At 39.4% G+C, this 13677-nt stretch overlaps 3 protein-coding genes across 3 annotated transcripts; 2 read left to right on the forward strand and 1 right to left on the reverse strand.

Moving 5' to 3' along the window:
- Nucleotides 1-3638, forward strand: Jhbp3 (Juvenile hormone binding protein 3). Its single transcript, XM_064692461.1, has 3 exons — nucleotides 1-153; nucleotides 2771-2867; nucleotides 2941-3638. Exons 2-3 carry the CDS (start codon nucleotides 2798-2800, stop codon nucleotides 3612-3614), a joined length of 744 nt encoding a protein of 247 aa, XP_064548531.1. The 5' UTR covers nucleotides 1-153; nucleotides 2771-2797; the 3' UTR covers nucleotides 3615-3638.
- A 646-nt stretch (nucleotides 3639-4284) lies between these two features.
- Ubc6 (ubiquitin conjugating enzyme 6) lies at nucleotides 4285-7926 on the forward strand. Its single transcript, XM_064692485.1, has 3 exons — nucleotides 4285-4479; nucleotides 6894-7179; nucleotides 7244-7926. Exons 1-3 carry the CDS (start codon nucleotides 4436-4438, stop codon nucleotides 7367-7369), a joined length of 456 nt encoding a protein of 151 aa, XP_064548555.1. The 5' UTR covers nucleotides 4285-4435; the 3' UTR covers nucleotides 7370-7926.
- Nucleotides 7927-10321: 2395 nt separating this feature from the next.
- Nucleotides 10322-12483, reverse strand: LOC135432988 (FERM, ARHGEF and pleckstrin domain-containing protein 2-like). The gene is made up of 3 exons (XM_064688907.1): nucleotides 11238-12483; nucleotides 10468-10942; nucleotides 10322-10397 (listed from the first exon to the last, which is right to left on the reverse strand). Exons 1-3 carry the CDS (start codon nucleotides 12481-12483, stop codon nucleotides 10322-10324), a joined length of 1797 nt encoding a protein of 598 aa, XP_064544977.1.
- Nucleotides 12484-13677: the final 1194 nt, after the last annotated feature.

Below are 13677 nucleotides of genomic sequence, written 5' to 3' on the forward strand. Positions count from 1 at the left end.
GTAAATCGAAGCGTCAATTTTCGCTATAAAACGCGAACGACTCAACAATTTTGCATTCAGTACGATCTGTAGACGGGTTACTATAACTACAAACACAAACCACTCTAGTCGAGCAGATAAAACGGTCTTCACGAAAACAAATTGACAAAAAACGTTAGTAAAGTGTTTAAAATATAAATTTTACCACAGCTAAAATTAAATTAAATTAATTTATTTACACTCCTGACGCAAAAGTTCTGGAGATAAAAAAAACCTTAAAATTAAAAATCTATAAAAAAAATAATAATACTTAGTGCGTTGCCTAAGAAACAAATGTGTTAAAAAAAGAAGAAACTATAATTACTTGAAAGTATTCCCGATTTTTGTTTGATACAGTGAACAATATCCAACAATCCACAAATTAAATAAAAAGGTTTAGCCAGCAGTTAGGTTTTCAGGCTTCATTTATTTAACTTTCGTGTGTCTAGGATTTCCATAATAATGTTCTGTGGAATGGTCGCAGTCGGGCTCAAAAGGTTTCGGCCTGGGTTAGGCCAGTTAGCAGTTGACTTTGGGTTGGTTGTAGGTGGTTACCTACTAGAGGCTGTGAGGACTGCCTCCACAGTCAGACTCTGATGATAAGTAGCCGCTAATGTCCTCATGTAAATGGCTGTCCCTGGCTTCCATTTCATCATCGCTGGGCGGATCGACAGCCGCTGCAAATGCTTCCAGGTTCGAGAGCGCTTCGCAGGGTGTTCTGTAGTACTTCATATGGATCTTATTGAAGCCATAGCTCAATTGGCCATCGCACCTGGTTAGGTATAGGATTGATTCGTGACTGATTTGAAATATCACCTCCATCGCAGCCTCCCTGAATCTGACCGCTTTGATGACCTTCCAGTCACTGGTCGGTAGCTCGGGGTTGAACGTGGTTATCAGCTCCAGAATGTCCCTGGACTCTGAGGGTGTCTCTGGTAGCCAAGCAGTGGCCCAAGGACGCGACGGAATATCCTGCACATCAATCACCTCTAACTGCGCGCTTGGGTATACTTCGCCAATCTTGGTAATGGCCTCTTTGTAAAGCAGGGCAGATCTATCATTGTCGCAGGCAATTAGCTTTGTGGTTCCTTGAAACCAGCCAATATCCGTACACGATGGCGGCAGACCTGGGTTATTTCGCAATACATCCAGTGCAACGGAAGCCATCGAGGCCTGAATCCAACCCCATTGGTTTCGGGGGATCTTACCATCTGGCTGGCTGTTGTCGATGACGCCGATTATTTTGCGTCCTCTTGCCACTTTTGCAAATTGTCTCAAGGGAGTTTCATGCGACCGGACGCGATTCGAAGCAGAAGCCTCAACGTGCTGATGGCTGCTTATCTGATCATCTGCATCTAATGGATCTAATCTTCTGGGTGGCTCTTCTAGTACGCGGGGTCGTTTCGGCGTAGTATTTTTAACTTCCACAATCAAAGTCTCCACCAGGGGTTCGACATCTGCTGGCTCATCACGCTGGCTCGTAAAGCCGCAGTCAAAGTTTGGAAGCACAGCTCTTGCCCATGCGATATCCTCTTGAATTTTCAGATAATCTTCCCTCGACGAAGCCTGATCTTCCGTAATCGGTGCAATTGCATTACGCTTTAATATGCGCTTGGCCTTGGATTCATCAAATTTGGTAGCTTTTGATGGGTCGGGCCTTGAAAAATTAGCTGGTCTTCGGCTTACAATCGGGCTGCCGCCGGGTTGGCCAGGCATTGTTGGTACTTGCCTGATGCCCGATGATTTGCTAGAGCCAGCTGAGCGGTTGCTCATGCTCCAATGAGCTCCTCTTCCTTTGGCGAAACTGGTTGTTTCTCTCGGTCGTTTATTGGGAGGACCGTACTCCCGTTTTAGGGTGTGTTTAGTTGATTTCATCTTGTTTTGTTCCCACGAGTGGCGGAGATAACGATCAGTCGACTCGGGCAGAGATCCGCAGTACCCGGGCAAGGCTACATAGAACAGGCGGTCGCCACTTGCCTGAGCTCTCCGTTGAAGACTGGGCTAGTTTTGTTGAACCTGGGCCCCCAGCCAGGCTGACTCTCGGCACGGGTCGACTGACACCTTAGTTCAGCCCAGGAGTGAGTGTGTGTGTGTGTGAAGCTATGCTTTTGAAGGCGGCAACACAAACGCCTTGTCAATGCCATGGTTACTGCCACGCATCCGCTGGCTGTCCGGGGCTGCTTATTTGCGGTTGGTCGTGCTTATTCGCAGCTAACCTCCGGTAGGAGGCCGTTCGCTATCCGCAACCTGCGACCCGTCTGGCGGCCCCAGCTAGGCCTCTGTCGAGCCCAACTCACTAGCTCTTCAGACCAGACACTCTGTACTTAATTTTTAATGGACAATAATAAATAATGTCAGTATATTATTAGTCGGTAGGAAGAAATCTAAACAAGAGCAGCCTTTCGTATGCAAATTGCGACGTCAAAATACCTACTACTTATTGGCTTGCAAAGCTGTAATCATAACGTCTATAATCAGCGACTTGCGGATGATTATATGAATTGCATTGTTGGGGGGTTGCACTTAAGTGTTGACTAGTGAATGCGTCTAAAGCAAATAAAATTGTCATCCATTAGTAAACCAACTTTGCTGATGTGACGTCAATAAATTTAAGAGTAATGAACATGAATTTGCAAAGTCTGTAATGATCGGAAATTAGCAGAGCCCTTAGCTGAAGTCAAGGTTGTTAAGTTTACTTGGAATTTTACGATAGCCCCAAACTCATTATCTCTATGCAACTCACTCTTTGCAGGTGACTTAAATCAAGCCCAAGTTTAAAATGGAATCCAGATTAATTGCAGCCACCCTTCTGCTCTGCTGCTTTGGCTACGCCTGTGCAGGAAACATGCGTGAGTAAACTGAACAGGATGTATTAACTTCACATACTTACCGGATCTTACACTTTATCTCTTCTCTTTTTAGCGGACTATATCAAGATCTGTCATCGCAACGATCCCGAGCTATCCAAGTGCGTGAGGCAGAGTGTGCATAATTTGCGTCCATACTTGGGTAAGGGCATCAAGGAAATCAATGTGCCCGCTTTGGAGCCACTCTACATTGGTGACCTGAACATACTCGAGGGCGGCAGCAGCGGCATTACAGTCAAGGCCAAAAAATTGAACATCTACGGTGCGTCGAACTTTGAAATAACTAAAATGCGCGCCTCCACACAGAATAGACGCTTTGATTTCGAGCTGCTTTTACCGCTGCTGCAGGGAGAGGGCCAATATGATATTAATGGCAATATACTTGCACTGCCCATCAAGGGCAACGGGCCCTTTGTCGGTAACTTTACCAATTTTGTAGCTTATGTGCGCATCACATACGACGTTAGGAACGTCAACGACATTGACTACTTTGAGGTGAAGGAGTTTGCCTTGAAGATACGCACTGGCAAAGGGCGTTTGCGTCTGGAGAATCTCTTCAATGGCGACAAGGTGTTGGGAGATGTTATCAATCAGACGATCAATGAGAATTTTGAGCTCTTCACGAATGAGGTGATAGCGCCCATTGCTCGCGCACTGGAGGTTAAGTTCCTGGCGATTGCCACTAAAATCCTGGAGAATTTTACCTACAATGAACTGTTTCCAGTTTAATTAAATTATATACTTAATGTTCTATATGCTATTGCTTGTGATACAGTTAATTTTTCTATATTAGTGCTAATATAATTCATAAATAAACTTTAATGGAACACAAAACAATTTCTTCTCAATTTGACACTTTAACAAAATATATATACACTGCCATCGTCTGGCTGAACTACTTACCTTTATCACACAGTATTATTTTGCAGTTAAAATTGATTTTTGCACGCAAAATTTAAATTTGTTCATTACTTTTTGCGCGTCTTTTTCTTTTGCCGCAACATTTTGTCTGCATTTTGTTTTGTTTTCATCTTCAGGGAAATGTTAAAAGGGAAATAATAGCACTGCGCATAACATTTCTATTGACGGGACTGTTATTAACAGCACGTATTTGCTAGAAAATAAAATCATCGAAATAAAAATTAATGGAAATTTGTATAATTCGATTTTAATTAACATCACCTACATACAGTCATTTCGAAAAATTGCCATTGCGACATAATTTCTAAATTTTAGGGAACACAGGCTGCTTGAAATAAGTCAACTGGTAAGTGTGGAGTGCACTGTTAACTGGAGGAGTGCGGCTGCTAAGTGGACAGTCTATTTTGCTATCGTTACGCGATAGCATCAAGCTGGCAGCCCGTTAAGATATCGAGTATCGAGCATTATATCGTTGGGTATGTGCGAAGTATCGATACATTTTCTTACGCTGCTCAGTGCCCTCAATTAAAAATAAAATTACAAAATTTCACTGTTTCTGTTTATAAAAAATCGCATTGCGTAAACGTTATAGTTTACATTTAACACAAGTGGAAGTTACATTGTAGAACATGTCAACACCCGCACGCAGACGTCTTATGAGAGATTTTAAAAGGTAAGAAAAGTACACACACTTTGACAATTGTCGTGGTATGAAATGGAGAAACGGGGCGACATATATTTGTACATACACATACGTATGCCTATGTATGTATATGTACCCGTGGAAAAGTTTGCGCAGCCAAAATACAAATCGTATATATGTGTATGTGACCTGCGTACCAGTTGTGTCTGTGTGTGTATGTTTGTACGTTGCCTTTTTTCGCTGGTTTTTATTTGGTGATACTACTACAGCAACAACAAAAAGAGTGCTACTTATGCTGCCTGCGTCTTTGACACTTGACTTTGAAGCATAGCACAAAACGAAATCACATGTAAACCAAATCTGCGCAAAACAGAGCAAAAAACAATCGCAAAGCGTAATGTACAAAAATTCTTTTCCCGTTTGTGCAATTGCGTCGCAGACAAAACATCAAATAGCAGCTGCAACAACAATAACAACACCAAAAATTGCCAACCAGAGCAGAAAGAATGAGAGCAGCAATAATCAAATTGTTGCTCTTCTACGGCCCGCTTGCCTTAAAACAAAAGTCATCATCCTGATTTCCCCTACTGCTCTGCCATATTTCGTCACTCGCAACCTTGTTGACTCATACTCTGCAGCAGAGCAGCGCAGGCGGGCAGAGCAGCGCAGCGTCTTATTGGAATTTCATTCAGCGTTCTGTTTGTTCTTGTTGTTGCTATGTTGTGTCATTCAATTTCGTTAGTTGGTTAAATTTTTGCAAAGTACCTGCCGATTTATAAAGTGATTGCATAAAGAACATAACTGGTGGGGAGGAGGAACGAAGTTGTTAGGGTTTCTCTTCCTTAGAGTAAATGTCAAGGCTACGTCAAGGCAGCAGAAATTAAGACCCCAAGTGGTAGAGATGGGCGCGTGAGGGAATTATATTCGCACGACACGAGCACGCACGAATTGTTTGAAATAAATATAAATTATGTCTCAAAATGCAAATGATCTAATAATCATGATGATATTTCAAAGAAGATAATCAAAGCAACATTTAATAATTTTAGAAATATTCCTTATGGTAAATTTAATTATTTAATAAAATAACGTTTTGAAAACTTTCAAACGTTAAAAAAGTGCAGTCCGCGTCCATCTCTACTGTCCAGAACCACCCACCGCAATATCCGTTTATTTATCAGACCTCATTGGTTATCGCTTTAGCTAGTTTCTTTGTTTATTATTTTCATATTTTTTTTATATGTATTTTTTTTTTGTATTTGTTGTTGTTTAATCGATGATTTCATTTTGGAGCTTTGTCATATGTATTGATTTAGCCGATTGAAGGGCGCGGTTGGTCTCTGCTGCTACTGCTGCTTTCTCTTCTTCTTCTTGTACAGCTTGTGGCTGTTGCACATACTTACAACATGTGTGTCTGTGTATGCTTGACCTAAATAGTGTCTAGTGTCTGCTGCGATGCCCCTGGGAACCAGTGCATAGCGTGTGGGGACTCGAAACTTGCCAATTGGCTGTTGATCTGGTTTACGAAATGCAATTTTCTTGGTAATTTCAATATTTTGCGCAACGCTCTTTTGTCTGCTTTTCAAATACATAAATAGCAACTTTGATTTTCCAGCTAAATCTGTATTTATTTTATGTATTTTTTATTTATTGGCGCACGGCGCTCATTGAACTCGGCAACGGTAATTGTAAACAGTCGCCGCAGCCAAGAGGAAATATCTTTAAAACATGACACGACACATCTGGCATGAGTAGCTACGCAGTTACTCTATATACAAATATATCTGTTAATATATAAATATTCATATATATAGACCTCAAATGTCTAGTTTGATTTGTGTGCAATGCGTTTATAGATTCACATTGCTTTAATTTGCCAAGGATTTGGGATACCGAACAACAAATACCCTAGCACAGACATATAAAATAAACAATTTTGAAGCATAAAGACACGTATCTGTTGACTTTTGGCTAAGACTTCAATATTGGAGTAAGCAGGCGAATGTATTTACTATACGAGAGTCTTCATATCAAATTTGGTGTCTCTAGCTCTGAGATATGCTGACAGATGGGATTTCGATATTGATTTGATGAGCAATATGTCGAAAATCGTCTCTCCCCTATTTTGCCCATTTTCCATATGTTCAGGGTATAAAAACAGAACAAGTTCTTAAGGAAGCTATTTGATATAGGGTACTGATTCGGACGACACTGATTTAAATAGAAATGCAAAGTCCGTAGAAAAAGACCGATCTAATCCAAGTTTCATTAAAATGTAATTAAGTTTTTGGACAGAAGTTAATTTACAAAGTAAGACAGAAAAAATCAGACAGATCAAGAGCACATATACCTAACGGAGTCAACGATATCTCAAACCAATAGGAATATTTAATATTTATCCCATGGAAAATACCATTAACTTGTTTTATTTTATACGCTTGCAGACTTCAGGAGGACCCACCAACGGGTGTTTCGGGTGCGCCAACAGATAATAATATTATGATATGGAATGCTGTGATTTTTGGTCCACACGATACACCGTTCGAGGATGGCACCTTTAAGTTAACCATAGAATTTACGGAAGAATATCCAAATAAACCGCCAACAGTTCGATTCGTATCGAAAGTATTTCATCCAAATGTTTATGCAGATGGTGGCATATGCTTGGATATATTGCAGAATCGCTGGAGTCCCACATATGATGTGTCAGCTATATTAACATCCATACAGGTGGGTAACCATGCAATCAATTTCTACGCATACTGATTTTGCTAATTCTAATCTGATTTTCTAGTCACTGCTGAGCGATCCCAATCCCAATTCACCGGCCAACTCTACCGCCGCCCAGCTTTATAAAGAGAATCGTCGCGAGTATGAGAAGCGTGTGAAAGCCTGCGTGGAGCAAAGTTTCATCGATTAGCCATGCGCCCACTTCAACACCAACAACAAAAACAACAACAACATCAACAACAGAAGCAGCAGCAGCAGCGACTTGCAGCTACAAACTTCAACAACAACAACAAAAACAGCATGCAATAATATAAACAAGTTTAAATTAAATAATATCGGATATATTTATAATAGTTATAACGCTATGAAATTGTAACAGCGCCTAAAGCCAACACACACACACAACCACACACGCACACACTCTACAGACAGACAGACAGACACACGCATACCCGCGCACACACACACACTCATATACACGTAAACACACATATATATATATATAGACCCGCAAAACAGGGCAGTTTATATTTTCGGCAAAATGTTTTAATCGTAGACACACACACGACAACAAACATCAACATTAACAACAACAACAACAACCCACTGAAGCAGCAACAAAAAAAAATTAATTAAGCCGCAACAACTTCAGATATTTAAATATCTCCTCAGCCTCTCATAAGCTAACAATAATAATAGTAATAATAACATCAACAATTTAATGTTATAATTCAAATAGCAGCAGAAAACGTTATTAAGAATAATAATAAAAAAAAATTATAAAAAACAAATACAAACAATTCAAACGATTGCGTAAATTACTTAATTTCTTAGATTAAATGTCGCCAGTAAAACCTATGCTATCAACAATTTAACTCAACAAAAAGAAAAACAGAATTTTAAGAACATAATCTTTTTGATGTATGTATATGATAAGATATTGAGAAAAAAAAAACCGAACAATAGAATCAGAAATGCGTATTTCAATTAAACTTGCCTTGATTTAAGTGAGAAACAAAGATGATAAAACTAATAGCAATATAATCAGCTAATTTAATTCGCAAGCTGCCTAGTTGAACATTGCATTAAAGAACTATTCGCCAGTGAGCGTTATGCAAATCTTAATATGTAATATGATGATTATTCGCACAAGCTACCTAAATTGGTTAATAAGTTATTGGCATAAATAAAAAACAAAAAAAGTTGTGAAATTTACCGAGTACTAAACTACAATTAAAATTAAAATTGAATGTTAGTTGTTAGCATGCAAATTAAATAAACAAACAAACTTGAAGATCGGATCTATAGACGCTATGCTAAACAGTGTCAACGCTATCGATGTAGTTTCTTCAAACTATATGTTCTTATGCGTAAAAACTGTGGCCTCTGTCCAGTGACCAAAACAAAACTAACTAACCTATGTGTAAATCCAAGTGTTGTTAATCTATTTCGATTAAGTTTGTATACTTGAAATCGGGCTCATTTCGATGGGTGTCCGTTTAGGTTACAACACCCCTTACACACACACACAGCCCCAATATACATAGTAATTAGATTCTAAAACACCTCATAACTGCCATTTGCCACGCTAATTCGTAACACTTTGATACACTTGCTAGCGTCTGGGCCAGGGTGAATTATCCATTATTTAGTTCTAGTTTTAAGCGTATACTTACAATCGATTGTTTGATTTCAAAATGCTGTTCCTTTTGCTAAGACCCTCCACTTTGGCACTTTGTGTGTTGGACGATGACTATGTCGTATTATGATAATGATAATGAAGACGATGAAGATGATGCTCTGAGCATCATGTTAATCTCTATATGGATAAACCCTAATAGCAGCATGTTGATTTTTCCCTTTTTTTTATAATTTAAAATGTAATCGAAAATTATTGAAATTCTTTTAGAGCTCTATTAAAGAGAAACCACAAGAGAAATGAAAAATTACATGCAGCAAAATGAAGCAAATGATAACAATTTACCTTATAGATTTCAAATATCAATAAATGAGAAATATTACAAAAAACGAATTGAAATTTTCTTTAACATGGGAAAGTTTTACGAAGATAAATAACATATGACTTATAGTAGAATTGCCGAATGACTCTATAAGACATATATTTTTAACAAGCAGCTGTCTAAATAAACAAGGCTCTTTTGGCTTTACAATAAAACTAAATAACATTTGGATGATAAATTACAAGACAAAACCTGCTAACCGAGCCTCAAGGCACGAAGCCGGTTAGATGCGTAAACTTCCAACCATTTGGGTTTGCAGCCCCGATAATTTTATTATTATAAACATATATTTTTACATGTAAACAAGTCTCTTGTCTTGAACATTTTCTTTCAATTCTTTCGATTTGCTATATTCTTGACAATAACATGAAATAAAACCGCTTTTTATGTATGTGTATTTTTTTTGTTCAAATTTGTATTAATTTGTTAATTTCTATTAAATTTAATGACTTAAGCTTAATTTGTATTAAATATTTTCATGATAATTGCATGGTTTATACTCTTTTTGACAATTGTTTGTGTAAAGTACAATAAAAAAGAGGGCGACGCAGGGTCGTAAGGCAACATTTAATTACATACACAAACATTTAATTATATATATTTATTGGATTTGTTATAAAACTATAACAATTGCAATTTTAATTTGTTGTTAATAATTTGCATAATTTGACACACAAGCTGTTTATAAAAATACTTGAATATATAATATTAAACCGCACAAAAATACAAAGTTTTTATATTTAATAAAGAGTATAAAAATAGGGACCAGCACATAGAACAAAATGCATTTAAAAGTAAAATACGAGACGTTATTTACATGGAAATTGTGAACTTAGCAGCTAAGAAATTTATTTCGTAAATATACGCGGTGTATAAAGTTTAGAGTCAATTATAGAGTAGAGTTGCGTATAGAGCATATATAAAAAGGGAATTGCTTTGTGGTGTATACGTTGTATATAAAAATATATATATATAGATAAATATATATGTGTGTATATAGAGAATACTAGAGTGGGCACTTCTATGTGGGTTCAGCTCGACAGCAACTAGGCTGTTTCATGGAATTGCACAAGAATTATATATATTTAAAAAAGGGTATTTTATAGTCGGTTATAACTGAGCTAATTGTTGGACGCATGGCTGTGCACGTTCTTAAAGTCCTGCGTTTGGGTGGTGCTGCGCAGCACTTCCAACCACCTGGATAGAAGAAAAGGAAAATTAAATGCATTAATAAAGCTGCCGTTGGCTCAGACTCGCAGTCTCTCACCTGTTGTAGGTGTGCGCGCTCTCCGCTCTGAAGAAGTAGACGTGATTCTTGAAGGATAGCTTGAACACAAACTCCTTTTGCACTGCATCCTGATGGCCGGGCGGACCCACCGTATATCCCAGCAGCGGGAGGCTGGCCAGCGCGAACTCATCCTGATAGCTTTTATAGAAATACAAGCAGAACGAGGTAAAGACCACCCAAAGCTTTTGCCAGCCGGAGCTGTTCTTGAATTTACGCAGCAGATAGCCGGACAGCTGATGCTCTGCCGCAATGAGATGATCGCCGAGACCAACGGTGGCGCCACGATGCCAGCAGACGTGTAGTGCGGTATTGCTGCGTGACGGTTGCGTCTTGTTCTGCTGCTGCAGCTGCAGCTGCTGCGGCGTCAATGGACCGTTGCCGCCGCCGGTGCTGCTGTTCAGGCTGTTTGTGCCGTTGCTCAGGCCGAGCATGTCCAGACCCTCCTCCGAGGAGCCTAAGAGAGATATACAAATAGATCAGTTAAAATTGAACCTATGCCACATATGGGAGCAGAGGATTAATGGGGATCTTGCTTTCTTACGAGGCTTTGCAGCGTGCTTTTCTTGCCAGGCATAATGAGTGTAAAGCAAGAGAAAATAGATGGATAAATAGAATGAAAAGGTAAAGAATGTGAAAACATGCCTTCTTGTTAAGGATATAAGAAGAGAATGAATATCCTAAAAATCGAGTGAAAAATAGAGACCTATTCTGAGACAATAGGATAAGTTGAAACCAATTGAGATACTCACTGCAATTCTTGAGCGTGGTCAGCTGCAGCTGCATGTTTGGTGGCCTGTTCTTGATATCGGCCGCCGCCTTGGACAGCTCGGCCAGCCAGAGAGTCTTCTCGGCGGTGGTGCCAGCACTCACTGTAATCGCGCACTGGCCGCCAAATATGGAGAAAGTGTTGTGCTCGGCATTTTCGGTGAGCAACGAACGGACCGGCACGTGGCCGAGTATGCGGAAACTTTGATCGAGCGGCGATTTGGAGCCATAGAGCAAAATGTCCGAGAAGAGGAAGAACATGCGCTGCTGCAGGCCGCGCTTTGAATGCTTCAGCAGGCAACCCTGCCGGATAAGCCGGCGATGGGGCTGCACTAGCTGCTCAAAGCTAATGTCGCGTTGCAGCTCGCACAGCTCCACAAAATTGGCCGAGTCGGGCAGATGGGCACGTATCTGTTTGGTGCTCCGGATGAGCAGATGATAGACCGCCTGGCAGTCGGCATAATCGGTATGCTCCTCGGCATAATAGTCGCAGAGGCGTTCCAGCAGCAACTGATAGTGCAGCAGGCGATTCAGCGGCTTCAGCAGCAGCTCACCAATGGGCAGATAGCAGATCTTCTGCTGCTCAAACTCCTTGTACAGCTGCCGGAAGCGCTGGTCCGACTCGTACATGTCGTTCATGCAGTGCAAGATGTCCAGATGCGTCTGCACATACTCATCGTATATGGGCAATGCACCCATGTGCTTCATCATGACGTCGCCGATGCGATGGGTCTCATGATTGCCACGCCCCTCCCACAGGACCATGCGATGCTCGATGTCGCGCAGAAAGAGATTGTGATGCTGGGCAAGCGAGTCGAGCAGCTCGAACAGTGGCTGCAGTTGCTCCACATCCTCCAGGCTGAGCACCTGCCGCAAAGAGCTGTTCAACACATCCAGATCCTTTTTGTAGGTGCGCTCCGTCATGAGCAGCTCCTTGGCCAGGAAATAGCTTGGCTCGGTGGGCCATTTGCGTTTCTTGACCTCAGCCTCGATATCATGGCTATTGGAACTGATGGGCAGGCCATTACCATTGGCATTGCCATTGTGTCCATTGTGGGCGAGAGCCACGCCTGTGGCCAGCTCCTGACGCTTGGCATGCTGTATCTCAGCCTGGATGATGTCATAGGTGCCCGCTTCGGAGCGTGACAGCGATGAGGATTTGTCCGAGCCCAACGTGAGATCGTAACGATTCGGGGGCGTGGCTATCTCACCGCGTCTATCCAGCGACATGTTGCCATTGATGCCGTGGTAGACATCTGGAAAGCCCAAAGTAAAAGAAAATTCAAAAGAAAATTAATTTAAAAGATTTAAAAAAATTAAAATAAAAATAATGTTTAATTAAATTTAATAAAAACTAAATTTACAAAAAAATATATGATCGGAACATGGGTGAAAGCGGAAAGTAATTGGCCCTGACGGTCGGACAAACTGATAGTAATTTATAATAAAATATAAAATGAATAAGTAAACATTTTACTATAAACAATAAATTTTATAATTATTTTTTTTTTTTTGCCTAATAAAACAATTTTTGTTTTGATTAATGAAGTTTTTATTTTGGTTTTTCGTTCTATATAATTAATTTATTTTGTTTAAATCGCTTGCATCGTGTATAGATTTCTGTTTATTAATTTATAATTCTTTTCCATTGATTTAATTGTTTTTAAAAATTGTGAAAATTAAATGTGTGCGTGTGTATGTGTGTGTGTGTATTATCAACGCAGTTTGAGAGTGTATTTTCTTTATTTGAGAGTGTGGAACGAGTTTTTCATTTATTATTCTTACTGGCTAAAATTCAGCTAAGATTGTTTTTTTTTTTTTGCCATTTAAATATAATTTAACTCTAAATAAACATTCATTTGCACTCGAAGGAATTCTCATATTTGATGGAAAAATTATTTACTAGTCTTTTCTTAGGTTGGAAGTTCGGACACAAGTCTTCATTGGTTAACGGAAAATGGATTGTAAACACATTGTACAAAAAACTGTATGATCCATTCAAAAAACATTGCCTAAGCTAACTAACTAAAAAACAGGTAAAAACTAACTTCAATATTTAATATTAAGGTTCAACTAGCACATAGATACAACAAACAATTCGATATATGTAGATTTTAATAAATGTTTGACTAGAGCTAAACACATTTTTGAATGCCAATAGAAATGGTTGACTTTTTGATTTGAATACATACTTTTGATCCGGTAAATATGTGAATTATTGTACGCTGGGCATGGCCATAACATAACCTAACTTCACTTAACTCTTCTAAGAATTTAATACCCTTTTGCTTACTCTGCTTCTTTCCTATGTTGGAATTTTCGAAAACTTAACAGTGTTTTGCTTGACTTCTTTTCGTTTTACATACTATAATTAATACGCTTCGTTTTGGCATCTGAATATTCTTAACTTTGTTAATTAATAAT

The sequence above is a fragment of the Drosophila montana genome, unplaced genomic scaffold (genome assembly GCF_035044405.1).
Source record: "Drosophila montana isolate Dmon_TW-CO22-7 unplaced genomic scaffold, ASM3504440v1 contig_1505_1, whole genome shotgun sequence".
Taxonomy (NCBI): Eukaryota; Metazoa; Arthropoda; class Insecta; order Diptera; family Drosophilidae; genus Drosophila; species Drosophila montana.

Excerpts from the sequence above, each read along its gene's own strand:
- LOC135432988 (XM_064688907.1), bottom strand. The coding sequence starts at position 12,483 with ATGTCGCTGGATAGACGCGGTGAGATAGCCACGCCCCCGAATCGTTAC. Across the intron at positions 10,943-11,237 it reads GACCACGCTCAAGAATTGCA|GCTCCTCGGAGGAGGGTCTG; the intron begins GTGAGTATCTCA and ends TATCTCTCTTAG. Across the intron at positions 10,398-10,467 it reads AGCGCGCACACCTACAACAG|GTGGTTGGAAGTGCTGCGCA; the intron begins GTGAGAGACTGC and ends TCTTCTATCCAG.
- Jhbp3 (XM_064692461.1), top strand. The coding sequence starts at position 2,798 with ATGGAATCCAGATTAATTGCAGCCACCCTTCTGCTCTGCTGCTTTGGC. Across the intron at positions 2,868-2,940 it reads CGCCTGTGCAGGAAACATGC|CGGACTATATCAAGATCTGT; the intron begins GTGAGTAAACTG and ends TTCTCTTTTTAG.
- Ubc6 (XM_064692485.1), top strand. The coding sequence starts at position 4,436 with ATGTCAACACCCGCACGCAGACGTCTTATGAGAGATTTTAAAAG. Across the intron at positions 4,480-6,893 it reads CTTATGAGAGATTTTAAAAG|ACTTCAGGAGGACCCACCAA; the intron begins GTAAGAAAAGTA and ends ATACGCTTGCAG. Across the intron at positions 7,180-7,243 it reads CTATATTAACATCCATACAG|TCACTGCTGAGCGATCCCAA; the intron begins GTGGGTAACCAT and ends CTGATTTTCTAG.